This window comes from Phacochoerus africanus, chromosome X, assembly GCF_016906955.1.
Source record: "Phacochoerus africanus isolate WHEZ1 chromosome X, ROS_Pafr_v1, whole genome shotgun sequence".
Classification (NCBI taxonomy): Eukaryota; Metazoa; Chordata; class Mammalia; order Artiodactyla; family Suidae; genus Phacochoerus; species Phacochoerus africanus.
The window spans coordinates 921310-945562 of record NC_062560.1 but is presented as its reverse complement, the minus strand read 5'-3'; the positions used below and the strand labels follow the sequence as shown (position 1 = coordinate 945562).

The following is a 24253-nucleotide window of genomic DNA, read 5'->3' as shown; positions in this document are numbered from 1 at the left end:
CGTCCTTGGGTGGGTTGACCCACAGGGGGCTGGCATGGGGGCCTAGGGTAGACGGGAGCAGTAGAGGAGGGGGTGCAAAACCTGCCCTTCGGGTTCCCAGCCCCTCCTTGGGGAGGGCGAGGGGGACAGAGGGGCAAGGGGACCTCAGCCACCTGCTCTGGGGCTAGAGGTCCGTGGCCAGGGGCCCGGCCAGAGCGATGGGTCCCCGTATCATGCCACTGTCGGCAGGCCTCCAGAACCTGGTCGGCAGAACCACCTGATGCCTTGGGGGGTCACCCCACACAGAAAGCTATAGGGAAAAGGGGACATGATAATGCCATCGAGACACAAAACAGGATGTCACGTGGCTATGGACTTTCCTCTGTGGTTCATCGTATGTGCACAGACACATGTGCATATAATACACACAGATATGTACTAGTTTATGTGTGTGTGTGTGTGTGTGTGTGTTACACAGGGGGCACTTTAGTTGTCTGCCCTGGGAGAGGGGGTGCCCTGGCACACGGCAGGTGGAGACCAGGCATCCGCCCAATGCCCCGCAGTGCACAGGTTGCCCCCCCTCCGAGTCCTTCAGTCCCATTGTCAGCAGGGCTGAGGCTAAGCCCTGTCTAGCATAAAACGCTCTCTTTCTCCATTATCTATGTATCGTCTATCCATCCAGCATATCCATTTGTTTTACATCAATAAACAATCTGTCTCCTGTATCCATTGTCTGTTACCGAACCTGTATCCACCCCTCTAACAATCCATCTTAGCTATCAATCAGCTATATACCTTACCTGTCACCTATCTATCTATCCATCTGTCTGTCTATCGCCCTGGCACACAAAGGGGCGATTCTGGTCCCCAGCGGACCCTGGATCTCTGCAGACCTGCAGAGGCTACTGCCATCTAGTGGACAGAAATCAGGGACGCCGCTAAATACCCTGCAACCGCCCAGGGCGGCTCCACAAAAAGGCAAGATGCTGCCCCAAACAGGAGCTTAATTAGTCCTGAGACTGAGAAGGGCTACCTACACTCGTGCTGTACCGAGGCCCGGCGGAAACCCCTCTCTCCGTACACGCCACATCTCGCCCAGGGGACCCCCATCTCCACCCCCCACTGTCTCCCGGGGACCCTCATCTCGCTCAGGGGACCTCCATCTCCTCCCCCCACCGTCTCCTGGGGACACCCATCTCCCGCCTCGGAGACCCCTCCACCCAATCACAAGGACAGCCTATCTCCCCTGCCCCCAACCCTCTGCGCCCAAGGTGTCCCGCCGTTGTCAGGTTAGGGGACTGCCCCCAGCCCCGGCCCCCACCCCAGGCCCGCAGGCTGGGGCCCAGCGTGCTTCCGGAATCAGCGGCCACGCAGGGGCGGGGCGAGCTTCGGGGGCGTGGCTTCATGGGATGGGCGGTGCTTCGTTCTGGGCCGGCCCGGAAGCGGTGCCCAAGGGCGACCTTTCTGGGAGGCGGGGCGGGGCTTGGGGAGGGGACGGACCGGGCTTCCTGGGAGCAGGTGTGGGCGGGGCTTAGGTCAGGGGCGGAGCTTCATTGGGGTTAGGCCTGGGCGGGGCTCAGCCGCTGGGGCGGGGCCTCGTTGGGGGCGGAGCCTGGGCCGCGGGGCACGGCGCGCCTCTTTGGCTGCGCAGCTCTGGGCGGGCGCCTGAATCCCTCCGCGGACTCCGGCGCGGGTCGGGATCGGGGTCGCGGCGGCGCCATGGTGCTGTGCCCGGTGATCGGGAAGCTGCTGCAAAAGCACGTGGTGCTGGCCAGCGCCTCCCCGCGCCGCCAGGAGATCCTCAGCAACGCAGTGAGTGGCCTGGGCCGGGCCTGGGCTGGGGTCTGCGGGGCGGGGATCTAGGGCGAGCCTAGGGCGGCGGGTCTAGTGACCAGGGGCCTAGTGACCAAGGGCCTGGTGACCCGGACTTGGTCGGGGGCGGCGGGAGGTGTCTGCCGGGCTGGGGCCTAGTGACCGGAGGCGTCTAATGATAGGGGAGAGGGGGTGGGGTCTGGTGGCCTCAGCCTAGTGATGGGAAGCCTCATCTCCTCGGTGTCGTCGGAGGTGGGGCAGGGGGTGTCTGCTGGCCGAGGTCTGGTGACTGGGGAGGCCTAGTCCCCGAAGAGGCCTAGGGGCTTAGTGGTGGGGCCTGGTTGCAGGGTCTGAGGACAGAGGCCTTGTGACTGGGGGTCCGGTGACCAGGGCTGGGGCCTGTGGTTACAGGGGGGCTGGCCTGGAGTTCCCGTTGTGGCTCAGTGGGTTATGAACACAGCTAAGATCCATGAGGACTCGGGTTCGATCCCTGGCCTGTGGGTTAAGGATGCGGCGTTGCCGTGAGCTGTGGTGTAGGTTGTACCCCTGGCTCCGACCTGGGTTGCTGTGGCTGTGGCTGCAACTGATTCGACCCCTAGCCTGGGAACCTCCCTATGCTGCAAGTGCAGCCCTCAAAGCGTGGGGGTGGGGCAGGGCCCTAGTGACCGGGGTCCAGGTCCGTGGGCTGGAGGAAAGAGGGACTCTGCATGACCTGGGAGCCAGTGACCTGATGTCTTGCTGGCCGGGCTGTGTGGGTCTGGCAGGCCAAGGCCAGGTCTGTGTGCCTGAGCTGGGTCTGTCCCGGAGCAGGGAGCAGGGAGCGGACAGAGTCAAAGCGGAGGGGACTTGCTCATGGTGGGCACGTTCTGCCTGGGGGCCTTGGGGAGTGGGCTGGGGTACGGGTGGGTACAGAGCGAGGGGTGCTGTCTATACCTCCAGGGAGAGGGCTGGGGGGTACAGAGACAAGATGGTCTCACGGTGCTATCTCAGGAAACTGGGGGTGCTGGAGCCATGATGGAGGGGAGAGGTGGGGGAGCGCTAGGGGGCAGGGAAGGTAAGAGCCAGAGGGATGCTCTGCAGGGGTCCTGGGGGGGGGGAGTTTTATCCTCTGTGGTAATTCACCTGTCCCCACCTGGCTCCAGATGTCACTGTGTCCACATCCCGCATCCCACAGGGCTGCCTTGTCACAAGTACTAAGGGACCAAGTTAACGCCGTCAGAGTCCCGCTAATGTTGGTGGCTCTTTTGTGGCATTTCTTTCAGGCGGTGTCATTTCAGTAGTTTGATCCCTGTGGGGGTGAAGCCTGGCCTTTGGGACTCTCCGGGAGCCCTTTGACCCCTCGGTGCTGCAGGCCAGTTCATTCCTCCCTGCTGGCCTCCGCGTGGCCTTCCCCAGGGAGCCCCCCCCCCCACCGGCCCCCACCTGGCCAGTGTCCAGAGTGTGGATCAGATGGTCGGGGACAGTGGGCTGCCCGTGGGAGAGGCCAGTGATGGCAGGTCCGGTCCTACCCCATCCGTGTCCTCGAGTCCCTCCCATAAACGCTCACGCCCTCTTCACCCGTCTCCAGGGCCTCCGGTTCGAGGTGGTCCCTTCCAGGTTCAAGGAGAAGCTGCCCAAGGCCTCGTTCCCCACCCCGCATGCGTACGCCGTGGAGACCGCCAAGCAGAAGGCCCTGGAGGTGGCCAGCAGGATGTACCAGGCAAGGGCTTCTGCTTCTTAGGATCTCCTGCTGTGGGGCATCCGATATGCATGTTGTATGCGAGTTCCCTGGTGGTCTAGTGGTTAGGGCGTGCTGCTTTCACCACCGTTGTCCAGGTTCTATCCCTGGTCGGGAGCTGAGCTCCCACATCAAGCGGCTATATGCTGCAGCAGAAAATTAAATTAAAAGTTAAAATATGCACGTGGAGTTCCCACCATGGCGTGGTGGCTCACTTGTGGCAAGGAACCCAAGTAATATCCACGAGGACGTGGGTTCGATCCCTGGCCTCGCTCAGTGGGTTAAGGATCTGGCGCTGCTGTGGCTATGCCATAGGCTGGCAGCTGCCGCTCCGATTCGACCCCTCACCCGGGAACTTCCATGTGCCACAGGGGCAGCCCTAAAAAGCACACACACCCCCAAAATACGCACTCTGTAAATAAGTGCCATTTACAGCACGCGGTTAGTGTAGCTTTTCCACGGCCGAGTGTTCCTGTGTAGTAAGCTGTTGTTGGGATCCTCCCTGGCAGCCGGTGTCTGGAACATGACGTGATATTTCTCTGTTGCTCCCAGAAGGTCTGTTTATCACTTATCCATCACGTATGGAATAGGACTCATCTGTCATTTTGCCGGTACTTGATATTGCCTCGGGATTCATAGAGGAGTGTCATGGACATACCTCAACCGAGTTCCCTGGTGTCCCCGTGGTTAAGGATCCAGTGTTGTCACGGCCGGGCCTCAAGTTGCTGCTGTGGCGCGGGTTCGATCCCTGGCCCAGGAACTTCTGCGTGCCGCGGGTGCAGCCAAACAAAAGAGAGAGAAAATAATCGACACACCGTATCCATGTCTCTGAGTTGCCATATGATATGCTGTTGCACTAGAATAGCGTCCCTGATGACATGGAATTCGCGTGGTTTATGCGTTAGTAGCCTTCCTGTGTAACATGCGATCGTATGTACTATCATGCACAATACGGAAATAGCCGGTTTCCTGAGTGTTACGATCTAATAAACAGTTGCCATCGAGATAATGGTATCGTTTAGGAGACGGAATTCGTGTCGTCTACCTGTGACTTGGTGGCCCTGTGTAATTTACACTCGTAATTCGTGTAATGGTGTCTTTGGGATGGAATGAATGTAGCTTAGCTCTCGCAGTGCCTTATAATAATGCCTGCTTGCCATTCGCATGACGGCACAGGCACGGCAGCTGGTGTGAATAACCATAATGGGTTGTTAGCCACTAGAGGGCACAGTTATTAGTTATTCGCTGGCATAAATAGCTAGTTATGAATTATTAGTTGGTGTGAGTAAATGAATCCTAGTTGCCGATTTCGGGCCATGGAGAGACGCGTGTTTAAGTGCGGCCAGAGTTGGAGCTGGCACCCACATGTCCGAGGAGCGTCCTGGCGTCACGGGGGACGCAGAGGGCCCCCAGGTTTCACGTTCCGACTGCGTTTGTTGGGTACCCGGGGACGCCTGGCGCGACGTGCGTGGCGATAGGAGTGTGTGGGCCACACACCCAGGGCCCTCCTGTCTGAAGCTGGGTCCGGGTCTCTTGCAGAAGGACCTGAGAGCCCCCGACGTCGTCATCGGCGCAGACACCATCGTGGTGAGTCCTCTTCTGCCTGCAGGTTGGCCACCTTGTCCTTGGAGACGAAGGTCAAGGCCCCGCAAGGCTGGCTCCTCCCGCAGCATCTAGGATGCATCTGTCCCAGGTCTCCCCGCGGTTCCGGTGGGCTGCCCGCAGTCCTGGGGGGCCCTGGCTGGGGGCTGCCGCCCTCCTCTCTTCCCGTGGCTTCTCCTGTGTGGCTGGGTCTCCTCTGGTGTCTCTTAGGAGGACACCGTCCTTGGAGGGAGGGCCCCCCTCTTCCAGGAGGACCTCCTCTCAGACCCTTCCCGTGGCTTCTCCTCCGTCCCAGTTTGCTTCTTCCATAAGCACCAGTTGTAGCGGCTTGCGACCCACCTACTTCACGGTCACCTCACCTTAAATTTTATTCCATCTGCAACCACCCTCTTTCCAAATATTGTCCTGTTCACGGGGGCCAGGGGGCAGGACCCCGATATGTCTTTTGGGGGAACGGTTCTCTCCAGGACGGGGTTTGGGGCATGGAGTGTCCTCCTTTTTGGTGGGAGGTCCCCCTGCATGGGCTCCCAGCAGCTCTGCCACAGGCCAGCGCACGGAGACAGAAAGGGGACCTCCTGGCTCCAGGGGCTGGGGCAGGGGTTTGCAGGGACAGCTCACGGGGACAGGGGTGGTCTCCATGACAGAGAGGTTAGGGAACAGGACAGCGGTCCTGCCCCAACGTTGCAAATACTTTAAAATGGTGAATTTCGGAGTTCCCGTCGTGGCGCAGTGGTTAGCAAATCCGACTAGGAACCATGAGGTTGCGGGTTCGGTCCCTGCCCTTGCTCAGTGGGTTAACGATCCGGCGTTGCCGTGAGCTGTGGTGTAGGTTGCAGACGCGGCTCGGATCCCGCGTTGCTGTGGCTCTGGCGTAGGCCGGTGGCTACAGCTCCGATTAGACCCCTAGCCTGGGAACCTCCATATGCCATGGGAGCGGCCCAAGAAATAGCAAAAAGACAAAAAAAAATAAAAAAATAAAAAAATAAATAAAATGGTGAATTTCATGCTATGAGAATCTCACCTGGATTTTATTTTTTGTTTTATTTTATTTTGATTTGATTTGATTTTTTAATTTATTTTATTTTATTGTCTTTTTAGGGCCGCAGCTACGGCCTATGGAGGTTCCCAGGCTAGGGGTTGAACTGGAGCCGCAGCCGCCGGCCTATGCCAGAGCCACAGCAACGCAGGATGCGAGCTACATCTGTGACCTACACCATAGCTCACAGCAACCCTGGATCCTTAACCCACTGAGCAAGGCCAGGGATCAAACCCCAAACCTCATGGTTCCTAGCTGGATTCGTTTCCACTGCGCCATGACAGGAACTCCTCACCTAAATTTTAAAAAAAGGTGTAAATCTAAAAAGTGGACGGGAATTCCTGTTGGTTCGGTGGGTTATGAACCTGACTCATATCCATGAGGACATGGGTTCGATCCCCAGCCTCGCTCCGTGGGTTAAGGATCTGGCGTTGCCGTGAGCGCTAGCGTAGGTCGCAGACTTGGCTCGGATCCCACGTGGCCGTGGCTGTGGTGTCGGCCGGCAGCTGTAGCTCTGATTGGACCCCTAGCCTGGGAACCTCCATAGGCCACGGGTGTGGCCCTAAAAAGAAAAGAAAAAATAATAAAGAAAAACAAGTGAACAGTGCTGCTGTCACAGACCGGCTGGGGGGCTGGAAGCGACGGTCCCCCTCCCGTCTCTCCTGCAGGCAGTGGAGGGGCTGATCCTGGAGAAGCCCGTGGACAAGCAGGATGCCTACCGCATGCTGTCCAGGTGGGTGGCTGTGGGCCGTCCACCGTCCTGGGAAACAGCCTGCATCACAGGGAACCTGGGCTGGGCAGAGGCGCCGAGCCCCCTGGTCGGGGTGGGGTGGGGGGTGGGCGCTGCGCCTGCCTCCCCTGTCCCAGCCGGGGCCCCTCCTGGTCCAGATCGGTGGCGGTGGCCAGGGCCCTTGACTGTACCTCCGCCCCGAGGGGCTGCCCGGGCATCCATACGTCCCCAAGCCTCCACCCCTGGCCGCTCCTTCTTGTCATGCCAGCCGCCACCTGAGCACTCCCCCCAGGGGCCCGGCCATCCGAGCTCCCGCCCTGGGGGGAGGGGGCTGTCCCTCTCTGCGCCTGCGTGGGCCACCCCCATCATCCCCCATCCTCAGGGCCCCTTCCTGGCTCGGCCACGCCGGGACAGCCACCGCCCCGGGAAGGAGCCACAGCTTCTGGGTCTCTGTGCTCGCGGCGGGTGTCCCAGCTGGACCTCGCGTCCTGTGATAGAGCCCCCGGGGATGCCTCTGACCCAGCCCTGCCGACTGGACCTGCACGGTCACACAGGAGGCTTTCCTCGGAGACCGTGTGGCCGGGGCGGGGCCGGGGCCGGGGCCAGGGAACGGGGTTGTGGGCTCAGTCGTCTGGAAGATGCTGCAGCGGGAGCTGCCAGTGGCCAGAGGCACGAGCGCGCGGTTGTGTGTTGCAGGCTGAGCGGGAAGGAGCACAGCGTCTTCACCGGAGTGGCCATCGTCCACTGCTGCAGCCACGGTACCGCGGCCAGTGCGCCCCCCTCCTCTGCAGCCCCGGGGTCAGGACCGCAGCACACGGGGGGGGGGGGGGGATCATAGGTGTCGCACGGGGGCGGCTCTGTCTGTGCTGCACATGAGTTTCCTCTCCCGTCCTGCCTGGGAAAGTCAGGGTCCCACGTGGAAGCTTGGGGTTCACCTGATGGGGGCTGTGCTGGGTGGGGGACAGTCAGACGACCCCCTCCAATGCCACCCCCCAGATGCTTCCTTTGAGGTCTTCCGTTTGGAAGGTGGAGGTAAGGTGGAGGTTTGGAAGGCATGGGTAAGCTGCGCCGTGATGAGAAGGCTTTTGAAAAAAATGCACAGGAGTTCCCATCATGGCTCAGTGGTTAAGCAACCGACTAGGAGCCATGAGGACGCAGGTTCAATCCCTGGCCTCGCTCAGTGGGTTAAGGATCTGGCGTTGCTGTGAGCTGTGGTGTAGGCCGGCAGTTGTCGCTCCGATTCTGCCCCTGGCCTGGGAACCTCCATATGCTGCATGTGTGGCCCTAAAAATAAATAAATAAATAAAAGTAAATAAAAAATGCGCGGAAACCCGGGCGTTCCCATTGTGGCTCAGGAGGTTCAGAACCCGACATCGTGTCCCTAAGGATGCAGGTTCGACCCGTGGCCTCACTCAGTGGGTTAAGGATCCCGCACTGCTGTGAGCTGCGGCACGGGTCACAGGTGCGGCTCAGATGCTGTGTTGCTGTGGCCGTGGTGTAGACCGGCAGCTGCAGCTCCACTTCAACCCCTAGCCCAGGATTTCCATGTACTACAGGTGCGTAGAAAGAAAAAAGAAATGAAAGAAATAAAATAACATGAGCCGTCCTCCCCCCTGCCCCCCCCGCTTAACGACCCGTGTGTGCCTTGCACGCAAAGCTCCGGCCAGCTCCCCCCAGATGCAGCGGCTCTAACCCGGGGACACATGTGCCGGCCGAGGGCCCTCACCCGCAGGTCCCCCCTCGCAGACGGCCAGCTGGACACGCACGTGTCGGACTTCCATGAGGAGACCCGGGTGAAGTTCTCGGAGCTGTCGGAGGAGCTGCTGTGGGAGTACATTGACAGCGGGGAGCCCATGTGAGTCTGGGGGCCCTGGGGCCGAGTCCCCGCCAGGCGCGTGGCTCGGCCTGCGTCTGGGGCTTGTGGGGCCCTGGAAGGCAGGGGCCCCGTGACCCGAGTGTCCCCTGACTGTCCCCAGGGCGTGCCAGGTGCGGGCAGCGATCCGGTCAAGGTCATGACTGGGGGTCAGCCAGTCTCCATCCTCACGGGTTCACTCCCCTCCCCGACCACGGCTGCCTGGTGGCTGGTGGCCTCACCCACGGCTCCGAAGGTGCCTCGGGGACTGGCCTGCTGTGTGGCCTCACGGAGCTGCTCCCTCAGTGTCCTCACGAGGGCTGGGCACCAACAGCAGCGGGGAGTGAACGCAGGCACCCCGAGCCCCCATGGCTGAGGCTTAGCACGCATGTTCTGCTGGTTAAAGCCTGCTTGGGCCCCTCCAGGGTCAAGTCAGGGGACAGGGCTCCCACGGGGTGGGAGGAGCTCTGTGTCGGTGCCTGGAGGCAGACGTGGCACCCCACCCCGGGCAGCCCTCCCCTAGTGGGAGGTGTAAGCACCCCCCCAGCGCCTGGTGACAACCTGTGTGTGCCACCGCCCGGCCGTGCGCTGAGCTTCTCCTGTGTTACTGAATCCTCACGGGAGCATCTCCGTCTGCCTGGGTTCCTAACAAAACCCCGCAGGCAGGGAGCTTGGAACCAAAACATTTGCTTCTGTTTCTCCCTGTCCTGGAGGCTGGACTCTGAGATCCCGGTGGGACAGATTCTGTGCCTGGTGCGACTGCTCCCTGGTTCAGAGGTGGTGTCTTCTCTCTGTGTCCTGATGCTCTGCAAAGAGCAAGGGGCTCCCTGGGCTCTCTCTCTCTCTCTCTCCCTTTTTTTTGGGGGGGGGGTCTTTTTAGGGCCGCACCTGCGGCATACGGGAGTTCTCAGGCTAGGGGTCAAATTAGATCTCCAGCTGCCGGTCTACACCACAGCCACAGCAAGACAGAAGCCAAGCCACATCTGCGACCCACACCACAGCTCATGGCAACGCCGGATCCTTAATCCGCGGATCGAGGCCCGGAATCAAACCCACGTCCTCAGGAATACTAGTCGGGTTTGTTACCGCTAAGACACGATGGGAACTCCTCTGGGGTCTCTGATAAGGACACTAGTGTCTGGAGTTCCTGTTGCGGCTCAGCTGGTTAAAGACCTGACCTAGTGCCGGTGAAGATTCGAGTTCGATCTCTGGCCTCATTCTGTGGCTTAAGGATCCAGCATTGCCGGGAGCTGTGGTGTAGGTTGCAGATGCAGCTCGGATCTGGCATGGCTGCATGGCTGTGGCCGTGACATAGGCGGCCAGCTGCAGCTCGGACTCGACCCCTGGCCTGGCAACTTCCATATGCTGCGGGTGTGACCATAAAAGGATAAAAGAGTCAAAATTTGAAAAAGGACCCTAGCATCCCTCAGAAGCTCAGCACCTCTTAAGCCTCCCCGTCCTGGGTTAGGTCTCCACCTGGGCATCTGAGGGCCCAAAAGCGTTCAGTCTGACCGGGGGATTTTGCTCCATTTACAATGAGCGGGCAGTGCAGGGACCCGGGCGACAGTGATGGTGAGGGGCCAGCGGGGCTCTGGGTAGGGCTGCCAGGCCCTGGGGCCTCGGGTCCCTACGGCAAACCAAGTGGAGGGGCGGGGCCAGGCCGTCCGTCACGGCGGAGGGCGTGCCAGCTCCGCCCTCTTTCCCGCCCCCCCCCCCCAGGACAGGGCAGGGGGCCGGGGTCTCACTGCGGTTTCCTGGAGCTGGTCTAGGGGCAACTGGGGGTGGGAGAGGGGAGTGCTGGGTGGTCGACAGGGGGAGGGGTCTCAGCAGAGGCGCCCTCGCCACCGGGGAGCCCTGGCCAAGGACTCCCATTGAGGCTGCGGGGCAGGTGGGCACAGCCGGGGGCCTGGGTCCTTGATGGGGCAGCCCCCCTCACCCCCCGGAGATGGCCTGGCACCGGGCCTGGCAGAGGGGCAGCTCCCCTGGGGGGCCACAGCTTGCCCCTCCCCCACCGGGGCTGGGGGCCAGCGGTTCCCTGCCGGAGCCCCGACCGCGGGTCTGGGGGCGCGGGGAGGGTGGAGGTCCCTTGCCACCTCATCCCCGCCCCCGCAGGGACAAGGCGGGCGGCTACGGCATCCAGGCGCTGGGCGGCATGCTGGTGGAGCACGTCTGCGGGGACTTCCTCAACGTCGTGGGCTTCCCGCTGAACCGCTTCTGCAAGGAGCTGGCGCGGCTGTACTACCCGCCCCGGGCCCAGGACGTGCAGCGGCTCAAGCACGACTCCATACCCGCCGTGGACACCTTCGAGGATCTGAGCGACGCCGAGTGTGGCGGCCCGGACCCTGCTGGGAGCCACGAGGGTGGCCGTGGTGGCGAGAAGGCGGGTGAACGGCCACAGGCTCTGGGGGCGCCACACGCCGATCTCAACGGAGCGGCAGAGAATCGGCCGTCTTTCCCCACCGGCCTCCTGGAGCTGATGGGCGCCTTCAAAGCATCCAAGGTACCTGTCTGAGGGTCCCCAGACCGCCGGATCCAAGGCCCCCAAGGTGGGGTTCTTAAACCACAGGAACCCACCCTCCCCCATCCTGGGGACCAGAGGTCTGAGGTCAAGGGGTCCCAGGGCTGCGCTCCCTCCAGAGCCTCCAGGGAAGGGTCCTTCCCGCCTCTTCCAGCTTCTGGGGGCTCTAGGCAGCCCTGAGCTGGTGGCCACCTCCCTCCCGTCTCTGCCTCCATCTTCACGTGGCTTCTCCTCTGTGTCTGGTTCTCCTCTTCTGTCTCTTGGGAGGACACCGTCCTTGGAGGGAGGGCCCCCCTCATCCAGGAGGACCTCCTCTCAGACCCTTCGCTTCCTCACATCTGCAAAGACTCTATTTCCTAATAACACCCCATTTCCAGGCTCTGGGGGTGAAGATGCCAGCATACCTTTTGGGGGTCTCCGTTCAGGCCAGAACAGTGTCCCCGGTTGATTTCCTGCCATTAGGAAATGGCTTGGATCAGAAATAGTGCCTCTGGGGGAGTTCCCGTTGTGGATCAGGTGGCTAAGGACCCATCTCGCATCCACGAGGACTTGGGTTCAGTCCCTGGCCTTGCTCAGTGGCATTGCCGTGAGCTGTGGTGCAGGTCGCAGATGCTGCTCGGATCCCACGTTGCTGTGACTGTGGTGCAGGCCGGCAGCTGCAGCTCCTTTCTGACTGGTAACCTCCATATGCCTCGGGTGTGGCCCTAAACAGAAGAAAAGAAAAAGAAAGAGAAGAAATAGCCACTGGGACCCCAGAGGGTGGATGTGTCGGTTCGACTCCCTGGGCTACACAGCCGGTGCGCACGGCCCCTGTTTGGGTCTGTGGGTCCCCGGGGGGGGGGCACCCACCCTGTTTCCAGCTGGGGGAGATGAGGCTGGAACCCTGACTGTGCAGCAGCCTTGCGGAGGGGGCGCCCAGCCTGCTGGCGGGGAGCACTGGGCTCTGGCATCGAGTCAGCAGCTGTCTGGAAGGCAGACCGGGTCAGGGTCTGTGCCCTTGTTCCCCGGGGCCTTGGGATCCAGGCAGCCATCCCAGCAGAGGGTGTCCTGGACGGAGGAGGAAGCAGCCTGGGTCCAGGTCACTGCTTCCTGGAACCCGCAGGTCCCTGCGGCCACAGCCTCCCTATGTGCACGTGCACCGCGGCTGCCCTGGGCCCCCGGCCAGACGGGGAGTGACCAGCAGAGGCCCAGCCCGGGGCCCTGAGTCTCTGCCAGCAGTGGCTCACGTGGCTGCACTTCTGCAGCCGCCCCGCTGACACCCCCTCAGGGCCCCTCCCCTCCCCACCATGCCCCCTCCGGCTGCTCCTTTGGCACCTGCTCAGGGGCATTAGAGCAGGGAGGTGGCCCTGAGAGCTGGGAAGTGGGGTGGGAAGGGACTGGGGCCCGTCCTCCTCCTCGCCCTGGCCCACCCCCTCCCCCCGGTCCTCCCCGACCCCCTCCGCCTGGTGCACCCCCCCACCCCCGCCACCTCCCTGTTACCTCCTATCGGGAGGGAGAAGCTCAGACTCGGAATGAAGGCTGCTTCTGCTTTGCCGCACCCCAGGCTCTCATCTGGCCGTCCCCCCATCACTCGACTGGGCCGCGCTGCGCTTCTGGCGTCTGTCCGTCCGTCTCTGGCTCAGTCTACGCACCGCTCATCCGTCATCCATCCGGGGTCTGTCTGGCCTCTCCGTCCTGTGTTTACCTCTGTTGTCTCCTGTGTCGGGTGTTATTACTGTCGCCTGTCGATGTCATTCTCTTCATCATCCGTCCATTTCCCTGCGTGTCGTTTATCGGTCCGTCTCTCCATCTGGGTATCATCTGTGTCTGTCACCTGCCCGTGTGTGCCTGTCACTAAGCTCTACACGTCCATCCATTCATCTCGCTGTCCTTTATCTCCGCGTCTACCGCCGCGTGTGTACCTCTGCGACTGTCTGTCAGTCTGACCATCGTCTGTCCATCCGTCCACCGACGCAGCTGTCATCTCCACGGATCGATCAAGTTTACCTATCGTGGCTTCTTTACCGTTGCAGCTGTCTAGCTTCGGTTTGTTATTTTTTACCTTTTACCTATGATGTGTCCGTTGACAGCCCTCCCTACTTGCTCTTCGTTATTTCCTTGGGTCTGTTACCCATGATCACGCACCTGTTACCTGTCTCTTCCTACCCCTCTCCGTGTCCATCCCTTTATCCGTCGCCTGTATCTGTGTCGCCTGCGTCTCTGTATGATGCCGATCTGTTGTCTAGCTGTTCAGCCTTTCCACCTGTCCTCTGTCACCTGTGCAGCCGCCACCTCTTCTGTCGTCTTTGTCCACATCGTCCACCCGTCTGCATCCTCCCCCGTCTGTCACCCGTTCTTTCTGTGTCACCCGTCTCTCTCACTCGTCTCTCTCTGTCGTCGCTGTGCTCCTCTTCCACCCATTCGCCAGCCGTTTACCCGTCGATCGTCTGTCTATATCCTTCTGCCATCTCCCCGTCCCCCCGCCTAGCCCTCTGTCCCCCCCCACCCAGGACATCGCTCTTACCACCAGGCTGTCCCAGTGGCCAGGCGTGCCTCCAGGCTGGGGTCTGTCGGGGGCCTGGCAGGACAAGGCACCCCAGAGGCTCGACGGTGGCAGTTGTAGACGCAGCTCTCGTCGGGCGCTTCCCAGAAGTGCCTCCGTTATCCTGGAAAGTTTCCACGTGACGACGGCTCCCGGGAGGTTCCGGGTGTCCTGCGACACGTGTCCTGAGCGGCGTGGCCAATCCAAGCCCACCTCCACGCACAGCCCCTTCCTGGGTCCCCGACGGAGGGCCTCCACGTGGGAACCTGGGAGCACCCCGTGCAGCCCGCGACAGGGGGCCTTTGCTGTCCTCCCCCGGGACGATTTATCTGCCTGGTCGCTGTCGATGTCCTCTGCCCTTGAGCAAACCCAATTCCAGCTGAAATCCACTCGCGTCTGGAGACGCTTCCCCACGTGTTCTTGACAGCCCGGCCTCCCCTTGCGAGTCCTGGGGAAAAAGTACCTGACAGGTCACGTCCTGTGTCTGACGGGAACTCTTCTTCCCGGACAGGCGCTGTTCACGGCTTGCAAGCTCCAGGTGTTTGATGTATTACAAGACCAAGGCCCTCTGAAGGCCGCGGACGTGGCCCGCAGAATAGACGCCTCCACGGGCGGGACCGAGCGGCTGCTGGATGCCTGCGTGGCCCTGGGCTTACTGGACAGGACGGACAGAGGTGCGGGGCGCCTGGGGTCTTTCCAGCAGCTTTGCAGGCGGGACGGTGACTCTGAGGGGAGACAGGGAAGGCAGCCCCTCTGTCTCTCTGCCCCGGGAACACTGCTCTTCCCTGGAGCGTGGGGGGCAGGGGAGGGATGGAAGGAGGAAGCAGGTGTGCGTGACTTCTCGTTCTTTTTCTTCTGGTCTTTTCGGGCCACACCTGCCACCTGTGGAGGTTCCCAGGCTTGGGGTCGAATCAGAGCTGCAGCTGCAGGTCTATGCCACAGCCACAGCAACGTGGGATCCGAGCCACATCTGGGACCAACACCACAGCTCACAACAACACCAGATCCTTAACCCACTGCGCGAGGCCAGGGATGGAACCCACGTCCTCATGGATCCTAGCCTGGTTCTTAAGCCGCTGAGCCTCAGTGGGAACTCAGCCCCATGTTTTCAGGTTACAGCAACACGGAGGCGGCCACTCTCCACCTGGTGTCGGACGGCGAACACTCCCTCCACGGCCTCGCCGTGTACCACGACGACCACGTGTGGGACCTCCTGACACACCTGGACCGGGCCGTGCGGGAGGGAGCAGGCCCGACCCACAGGGCACTGGGGGCGATGCAGGCGGAACCCCTGTGTCAGGTAGCACAATCCAGCGTGCCTTCCACGTCCCTCTGCTGCTGAGGGACCAGCGAGCACAGGGATGTCGCAGAGTGAGGGCAGTCGGAATTGCCTGGGAAACAGCCAACGCCGGGAAGCCTGACCGGGGGCTGCAGACAGCCTGCAGGCGCCGAGGACGGCGTGGGCGGGCCACTGGCTGGTCCCCGCACCAACATTTTTCTAGCAGGGGCTGCTTTGCAACAATGCACCCGTTTTCCTGCGTGCAGTTGAATTGCACAGACTCTCGCTTCTGAGCAGGGCTTGCAAAGTACTTTCCGCCTCACCTCATCCCGCTCCCCTCCCTCCAGCGAACAAAGCGCTGTGCGTCCATCAGGCCCTCTTCGGCCAGAGGCACCCATCCAGGGCTTTGGGCCACCTGGGTCCCCAGCAGCCTTGGCCGAGGGCAGACCACACGTGAGGCAGGGAGGCAGGGCTGCGGATGGCGGGGAAGGGGCCTGGCATAGCTTGCGGCTCACATCCCGTGTGGGGGAGATGGACAGAGACAGAGACAGATGAAAGAAAAGACAGGTGTTCCCATTGTGGCTCAGCAGAAACGAATCTGACTCGTACCCGTGAGGACCCAGGTTGGATCCCTGGCCTCGCTCAGTGGGTTAAGGGTCCAGCATTGCCGTGAGCTGTGGTGTGGGTTGCAGACACTGTTCTGAGCTGGTGGTGCTGTGGCTGTGGTGTAGGCCGGCAGCCGCAGCTCTGATCTGCTGCTTAGCCTGGGAACCTCCATATGCTGCAGGCGTGCCCCCCCCCCCAAAAAAAGAAGGCGCTCCTCTCGTGGTTCAGTGGTTATCGAACCTGACGGGCATCCGTGAGGATGTGGGTTCAATCCCCGGCCTCACTCAGTGGGTTAAGGACCCGGCGTTGCCGTGGCTGTGGCGTAGGCCGGCAGCTACGGCTCTGATTCCACCCCTAGCCTGGGAATTTCCACATGCTGTGGGTGTGGCCCTGAAAGACAAAAAAGATCAGAAACAAAAATTTAAAAAGTAAGGAAGAAGAAAAGAAACCAAAAAGACGGAGACTCTGAGTCGTTCCGCTGCTGTAAACCCGCCGTAAACCGGGGTGATGAACAGCAGACGTGGCTTTCTCGGGGTTCTGGTGGTGCACGTGGAGATCCCGGCCGGGGGGCTGGGGGAGGGGAGCAGATTTAGTGTCTGGCGAGGCGCCTTCCCGGTGCCTGGACGGGAAGGCCAGGGGGCCCCTCATCCAGGGGCAGGACTGCCTGGGCCCTGGGTGGGTGTCCTCAGACCCCGTTCTGTGCTAGGACGCCCCCCACGAGGGTGCAGAGGGGACGCTGCGGTTCATGAGGGCCGCGCACGGCCTCAGCACGCTGACCGCACGCCACGTGGCCACGGCCTTTGACCTGTCCCGCTTCAGCTCCGCCTGCGACCTGGGAGGTGCGTACACCCCTCAGTGCCCCGCTGGGTGTCAGTGCCAAGGGCCCTGTGTATTCAGTCCCAGGCAGCTCGGCCGCCCCCAGTCAGACTTGCTTAATGGGTTTATCTCCGCAAACTGTCTCGCTGCCGAGATTTATCCAGGGTGGGCGTGGGCTTGGGTGGATGTATCCAAGTGCTAGCAGGTTCTAGGGATGGCCCAGGACCCCCCTGGGGGTGAGGGGACCCTTCCTGGGGGCTGCTGAGCTGGGGAGAGGACTTTGGAGCCCGTCTGCCCCCATCTCCTGAGGTCTGATTCTGCCCCACATTCTCCACCCCATCCCAAAGCGGTCCTGACCCCAGGTCAGTGGACACGGGAGGAACAGAGACCTGCTCAAGGGTTTCCATGGGACTGGGGTCCGAAGAGGGCTCCCGAGTGCTGCTTGTGTTTCCTCATCCTCTGCACACCTTTCCTCCTGGTGGCCCAGAGTGGCTGCTGTGGCGCCAGCCGTCACATCTATATTCCCACAGCTGAAAGGGGAAGGGACGAGTACAGCCCCCTAGAGCTTTGCTGTCGGGAGTCCCCCTGAGTCTTCGCCCACCCTGCTCACCTTCTCTGGGCCGGCACCTGCTCCAGCACCAGCCCACGAGGCCCCGACTTTGCAACGCCAGTGATCCCCCCTTCAGCTGACCTCATTTCAGGGCACAGGCCTCAGGCCATGTCCTGGGAGCATGGTTTTGGCTTTGCCAGAGCTGACCCTTGGACACCCGCCAGGGGGCTCGTATATGGCAGGAGAGGCCAGCGTCCGCTTTTGCTTCCTGCAGGCTGCACGGGCGCCCTTGCCCGCGAGCTGGCCCAGGAGTACCCACGTCTGGAGGTGACCGTGTTCGACCGCCCGGAGGTCATCGAGCTCGCCAGGCGCTTTCAGCCCAAGGGACCCCAGACAGGGCGGATCCGCTTCCTGCCAGGTCAGTGTGGCTTCGTGTCTGCTGGTGTCGGCGTTCGTGACTTTTTTTCTGTCTTGTACAGAGCACATGCCCATGTGTGTTGGTCTGTTTCTGGGTGCGTGTGTCTGTGTGCCTCTGTATGTGTGTGTGTGTATCTGCGTTTGTATGAGTGCATATGCTTCTGTTTGTGTGTGTCTGTGTCTGAGTGTGCATGTATCTGTGTGTCTGTCCATCTGTGTGTGTTTCTGTGCCGGTCTGTGTGTGTACATATCCATGTTTTCTCTGTGTCTGTGTGTGTGTATACATTGGTGAATCTGTGTGTCTGTGTCTCTAAGTTAAGTACATGTCTGCATGTATAACAGTGTCTGCGTGTGTCTGAGTGTGCATGTCTGTGTGTGTATCTCAGTGTGTGTCTGTGTCTCAGTGTGCATGTCTGCATGTGTCTGAGTGTGCGTGTGTGTGTATCTCAGTGTGTGTCTCCGTGTGCGTGTGTCTGAGTGTGCGTGTCTGTGTGTGTGTATGTGTGGCTGCACACACACGAGCGCATCTCCAGATCCTGACAACGGGACGTGGAGGTGATGGTGGTGGGGGTGGAGGGGGAGGCGGGCAGGGATGGGGCGGGCTGAGATGCGCGTGGGCCGAGCCGGGTGTGGGCCACAAGCAAGGCCTCGGGGGAGGTGCCGCAGGGGCTGCAGCAGGAAGGCCTGGGGCAGATGTGAGGAGGGGCTTCCCTGTGGGACGGTCTGAAAGGAAACTCGCAGCTCTGACGACTCACCTGCTCTGCGGCCCCCCCTGAGGGCAGGCGTGCTGGATCACCCTGTGCCCCCGGCTGCCGGCTCCTTTTCTAGTGAAAGCGAGCTGGTCACCCAGCTCCACTCTGAACGGTGTCCGCAGAGTCGTGTGTTGAGGCTGAAGCCCCCGGTGTGGCTCTCCCCCGGGGTGAGGAGGGTTAAGGAGGTCATCGTGCTGCAGTGATGACCAGAAGGCGTCCTTCTGTCTGTGTGTCTGTGGGTCATGTCTCTCCCGCTTCCTGGCTTGCAGGTGGCCGCCTTCTCCCTGTGTCCTCGAAGCGGAGAGAGAGGGACACAGATTGACAGGCTGACGGATTGATACATAGATGGGTAGATGGGTGGGTAAATGATAGATGGATGCATCGATAGATTCTTGGGTGGATGGACGAATCGATACGGACAGATGGATGGATGGATAAATAGATACACAGACAAATAGATTGAGAGAGACGATAGACAGCAGAGACTGATCAAGTGAAAGATAAATCGATGGACTGACGGATGGAAGGATGCATCGATGCATAGACAGATATAGAGAGATAGACGTGATAGAAATGGATGATTAGGCGGATGGATGGATGGATGGATGGATGATAGGCAGACGGAAGGGCTGATGGCGAGAGAGATGACAGACGGATGGGTAGACAGACAGGCCTCTTCTCAGATCGCCAACTTCATCACTCCTGCAAAGACCATCTTTCCAAATAAGCGTCCTTTCCCAAGTCAGCTCCTGAATGCGTCTTTTCAGGGACGGGATCTCCCTACAGCGGGCCGCCCCCCCCCCTGCCCCTCCCCGTCCCCCTCCCCTGCCCCTCCCCGCCCCCCTCCCCTGTAGAAAGTCTTGCACCCGTTTGCCGTCCGGCGGACGGCCAGGTCTCGGGTCGCTAGCGTCTCAATCCCATTCTCTGTAAACAGGTCGTGTTTTCCAGGACGCCCTCCCGGAAGCCGAGCTCTACGTCCTGTCAGGAATCCTGCAGGACCTGCCGGGCGACAAAGTGCACGAGTTACTGAGCAGGATCTCAAACAGCTGCAAACCAGGTGAGACCACACCGCTCACCTGACTTTTTCTCTGTAACCTGCAAAGACACTTTCTGCCTTAAAAAAAAAAGAGTATGTTTTATAGATTCGGCCGCCCCCTCTGCCCTCCGAGGCGCAGCTGACCGTCTCCCCGTGGACAGATTTGGATGTGATGCATGACGCGTGGGTGCTGGGGATGCATTTCTGAACTCTTGGGTGACAACATCCGGGGTGCCAGGCTCCTGCACAGCCCCAGATGTGGGTCTCTCCCGCCCCCCACCAGGGCCCCACTGGGCTCAGGCGGTCCCTTCTCCTCTGATGGCTTCCAGGCTGCTCTGTGGTACCCGGGCCGTGTCCACATGCTCACAGCCAACAGGGGTCATCAGGCCAGTGGGGCAGAGGTGACCAAGCCCACGTCTGTGACCCCGGGGCAATTCCGCTGCCTGTCCTGTGCAGCCTTCGGCGTCCCCATCAAAGCCACCTCTCGGCAAAACGACCCCCATTCTGGGTCTCTGATCTTGGACAAAAGCCAAGTCCATTCATGGGGGTCTCTGCAGGGAATGACCGTGTGGCAGCCATGCTGGGCTCCACCCCGCTGGCAGGAACGACCCCCTCCTAGGACCCCTCTGGCCTCTCCAGGAAACCGAGGCCCCCGCCTCAGGCACAAAGCCAGGTGGGGGCACCGGGAGGCAGGTCTTCAAGGACCAAGGTTGACTGGCCTTCCTGCCGCCCCCTTTCCTGTGTCATGGCCCAGGACCTCCTCAGGCCGCTGTCCTGTGTGCCCCCAGCCTCTGGGGAAAAGCCCCCCCACCCGCCGCCTTGTGGACACGAGGGTCTCCGGCTTGGAGAGGCGCCAGCAGCCATGGACTCCACTTCTCACGGGCAAGCTGCCTTCCAGGACCCGCTGCTTATGCTGGGAACCAGCGGGACAGGCCTTGGAAATGAAATGATGGAAATGAAATGAAATGAGACACAGGCAGATCGGAAACAGAACCCAGGAAGGGCAATGGGGAGGGGACAGAAGAGGCAACGCGGGGAGCCATCCGTGAGCCCTACAACCTGCCTGCAGGGGCCCTAGACCCCAGGAGCCCTAGACCCCAGGAGCCGGGCGTCTGGAGACCACCCCAGCCTGCAGGAGGCTCAGGGCCCTGGGTGAGCCTGGGCTTCAAGAAGGTGCAGGGAGCTCCCTGGTAGTCCAGTGGTTAGGATGCAGTGCTTTTACCTAGGCGGCCTGGGGCCAGTCCCCGGCCTGGGGACAGAGATCCCACATCAAGCCGCTGTTCACTGTGACTGTAGAAAACCAAGAAAAAGGTGAAAGCCCCTAGGCATGGGCACCAGAACCATTCGGGCTCCTCCAAGCAGCGCTAGGGCTTGAGGACGCAGAGCCGGCTGTGAACTCCGAGGGGAACCTGATTTCCACGGATGCCCAAGGTACTCGCCACAACAGTGGGCGGAGCGACGCGCCCTGAGACTTCTAGGGAGAGTTCCCGTTGTGTCTCATCAGGTTAAGGACTTGCCAAGTCTCCGTGAGGATGTGGATTCGATCCCTGGCCTTGCTCAGTAGGTTAAGGGTCCAGCTTTGCCATGAGTTGTGGTGTAGGTTGCAGACACAGCTCGGATCTGGCGTGGCTGTGGCTGTGGTGGAGGCCGGCAGCTGCAGCTTCGATTTGAACCCTAGCCTGGGAACGTCTATATGCTGCAGGTGTGACTCTAAAAAATAACCAAAAAAAAAAAAAAAAAAGGCTTTTCTGGACCCAATCACTGTGCCTCCACCGCAGCCCCCTTCTCCGGTGGCTCCTGCAAAATAAAGACAGCAACGTGAAAACCAGGCCTCCCCTCTGCAGGACAGGCCGAGGGGACCCCAGGGTGACAGCCTGGGTGGGGGCAGGAGGGAGGCTCACGGGCCAGGTGCTGAGCGGCCCCGCTACACAGTCATCTCTTGGGTAGAGGGTTTGGAAACTGTCGCTGTGTGAGGACGTCTCCGGAGCATCTGGAACATGTTAAAAGTGTGGAAGTTTAAAAGGAGCCAATCTTAGTCCCCCAAAAGGCCGTGTGGTTCAGGCATTCTTGTTGGTCCGCGTAGCTGGATGAAGACCGTGTGTCCGCAGTCCACGCCCACCGGGCACCTTCCTGGGAAATAGGGTCATTGCAGGTGTGATGGAGAGAGGGGGCTGAGAGGAGGTCCTCCTGGATCAAGGTCACCATCCAGCCTCTCCCCACAGGCGGCGGCATCCTGGTGGCGGAAGCAGCCCCGGCCGAGGAGGCGGCGGAGGCGGCGGTGGCGGCGGCGCGGATCCCCCGGCTGCGGACCCTGAGCCCCAGCGACCACCAGCAGCTGCTGCGGCGACACGGCTTCCGGGACGTGCAGGTGGCGCGGGCGGGGGCCCTGCTGCGCGTGCTCCTGGGCACCCGGGCCGCGCCCTGAGGGCCGTCCCGACGGAAGTGAAGGTCTCCTGGAGGCAGGGGGCGGTGGGGGGGGGGCGTTAAAGGACACAGAAAGCACGGCGCTCTCGGCCCGCGTCTGTGCGGCTCTGCGCGCGGGGGACGCGCAGGCCCCGCGCTCCCTCTCAGCGCCGGAGGACGCCAGGGGCGTCTAGAGCCTGTTTCCCAATTCTGCCCGTTTGGAGCGAGTTCCTCCCGCGCCCTTTCGGCTGCCATGTGGGCGGCCTGTTCAGTGGTTCCCATCGCTGACCCTCGGCCAGTCACTGTGGCCGCAGGACCCACCTCCGCCCCCGCCCCACAGCGCACACCGGTGCCCAGGATGGTGTCCAGATGCTCGTTTGTTGGTAAGGACCCCAAGGGACCCACGGGAGGCTGAGTCTGTTTTGCGCATAGCAGTTTCTTCAAGGGGAGGCCCGTGCAAAACCTTTTGTGCGGCGGTCACGTGGAGGCTGTTAGACTACACGTTCTTGTCTCAAGAGTCCCAGGGGAGGTCCTTTCTAACAGGGCCCCTGTGGGTGTCGACAGATCACCTGCGCTTTCCAGCGCCAACCACAGACTGTTAGACACATAACGTACAAGACGGGAGACACAGACACAGTTTTCTCTTGTGTCAGAAGGGACTTTATCGAAATAGAACGTGAACCATGTGAGTTTTACATGCAAACGGAAAGATGTCTATTTGTAACTTAAAGGATATTATATACACATACACACAAGTATATCATTTTGTACAGGCGCCAATTATTGAAAGAAAAAAAAAAATCGTGCCTCCGCGGGAGGCAGGGATCGAGGAAGGAAGTGAAACCCTGACTCTAGAGGGAGCCTGGCCGTCGAGGGGGAGTGCCCTCTGCTCTCCCCGTGGGATGGAGAAAAGAGCGCTCGAGGCCCCTCGGCCCCCTGGACCCCGTAAGGATGGACCTGCGGCTTCCGTGAAGCAGCAGCCACTCGCCCTGGAGCGCAGAGCAGAGGCTCCGCCCACCCCAGGTCCCCGCCCCTCACCTGGGCGCGGGCTGGGCTCCTGGCGGGGCCACTTCCGCCGCGAGGCGGAGCTGGGGTGACCCGTGCCCGTCCCCTTGGGCCACTTCCGTCAGCCTCCTTCCCCTCCCCGGGAGGAGAGGTGAGTCACGGCGGGTACCTTTGTCTCTCGCCAAGGGCACCTTGTTTCACCCTGGCCAGGTCCCCTGGGATGACAAGTGACGAGTCCGGGGCTCTTGGAAGGCCTGCGTTCAGGCCCGCTTGGGCGCCCGGGGATGTCTGGACACGGGGTTTGCTAGAAGAAAGCCCATATCTAACCAGAGGTGCCAGGGCGCCCGACCCGGGGACACACAGCCCGCCTTTGTCCTGGTCGCCAAGAGCCCTGCGGGCTGGAGGCGGCGAGGCTGCTGCAGGCTCTGACCCCGAGTCCCCCCCCCCCCCACGACGGTGCCCTTAAACCAAGAACATTGGAATTCCCGTCGTGGCTCATTCAGGGTGAAGAATCCACCAGGAGGCGCGGTTCCATCCCTGGCCTCGCTCAGTGGGTCACGGATCTGCAAGCTGCATGCAGTATAGGTCGCAGATACTGCTCAGATCCGGTATTGCTGTGGCTGTGGTGTAGACCAGCAGCTGCAGCTCCAGTTTCACTCCTACCCTGGGAACTTCCGCGTGCTGCAGGTGTGCCCCCCCCCCCCAAAAAAAACCCCAAAACTAGGACGCTCTGGAGGGAGACCCGCCCAGGTGGAGAGTAAAGGGTCGATAACGTTTGTGGAAGCGACAATGTGCCTAGGGCTTCTGATAACTCTCATTGTCTTTTGCGTGCTAGAACTGCTTGCATTAAAATTTTTTTAAAAAAAAAACGTGAGATGGGAAAATATGACTGATTTACAACTGGTGTCTCCATTTATTAGATGCATGCAAAAGCAGCATCCGTAGGGGTGCGCACACGCGGGGCCTGAGTCTTTGGATCCACAGGCAGCGCTCGATTGCAATTCCCCCCCCCCCCCGCCCGCCTCCCCGGACCCCGCCCTCCAGGTCCAAGTCATTCATTCATTCATTCGTTCCGACATTTGAGTGCCCGCCCGCGTCACGCCCTCTGGAGGCATCCTGGGTGACATCTGCCCTCTGCACCTGTCGGGGGGGGGGGGGGGGGAAGAGTAGGAGACAGACCTTAAAGAGGACACCTGAGTCCCCAGCGTGTCGCCCCTCCCCCACGTTCCTTGCAGGGTCCTCCCGCGTTTCCACCAGGCGCCTTCCCCTCGAAGTCCCTGCACCGCTCACCAGATCCGGTCAATTAAAGGCAGGGCCTGATCCAGTCTCAGGCCGGAGTCCCAGGACTGACTCGTGGCCTGGCTCCTGGCACGTGCCCGTGCCCCCAAGCCTCCCCAGGTGCCACCCTCATCACTTGCATGACTCATTCGGAGCCATCAGCTGAAACCTGATCACCTTTGAACACCTCCTCCGGTTCTTTTAGTTAAGGCACCCACTTTCTAGATGCTCCCACACCATCCACGTCCTAAGTCAACCTTGGGAGAGCGATGAGGAATGGGGGACACGCCCATCTCCCCGCCCACACCCCAGGGGTCTTGGAAATGGACCCCACCTCTGGGCAT

General features: G+C 61.1%; 1 protein-coding gene across 4 annotated transcripts; it reads left to right on the top strand.

Annotated features, from left to right (window-relative positions):
* The first annotated feature begins 1576 nt into the window (after positions 1–1576).
* On the top strand, positions 1577–23208 carry ASMTL (acetylserotonin O-methyltransferase like). 4 transcript variants are annotated; one of them, XR_007132782.1, is made up of 14 exons: positions 1578–1791; positions 3359–3490; positions 5048–5095; positions 6815–6879; positions 7573–7634; positions 8623–8731; positions 10841–11228; positions 14279–14441; positions 14880–15067; positions 16359–16491; positions 17293–17436; positions 19136–19244; positions 21446–22311; positions 22400–23208. XR_007132782.1 is itself a non-coding variant. In XM_047764124.1 (13 exons), exons 1-13 carry the CDS (start codon positions 1699–1701, stop codon positions 21708–21710), a joined length of 1899 nt encoding a protein of 632 aa, XP_047620080.1. In that variant the 5' UTR covers positions 1578–1698; the 3' UTR covers positions 21711–22415. The 4 variants fall into 4 exon arrangements, 3 of the variants coding, with proteins under 3 accessions (XP_047620082.1, XP_047620080.1, XP_047620081.1); XM_047764124.1 differs by having other exon boundaries at positions 21446–22415; XM_047764125.1 differs by having other exon boundaries at positions 1579–1791; positions 19122–19244; positions 21446–22415.
* The last annotated feature ends 1045 nt before the right edge of the window (positions 23209–24253 follow it).

Coding starts and splice junctions, on each gene's coding strand:
- ASMTL (XM_047764124.1), top strand. CDS start 1,699: ATGGTGCTGTGCCCGGTGATCGGGAAGCTGCTGCAAAAGCACGTGGTG. Junction 5,096..6,814: donor TCGGCGCAGACACCATCGTG/GTGAGTCCTCTT, acceptor TCTCTCCTGCAG/GCAGTGGAGGGGCTGATCCT. Junction 11,229..14,278: donor GCGCCTTCAAAGCATCCAAG/GTACCTGTCTGA, acceptor CTTCCCGGACAG/GCGCTGTTCACGGCTTGCAA.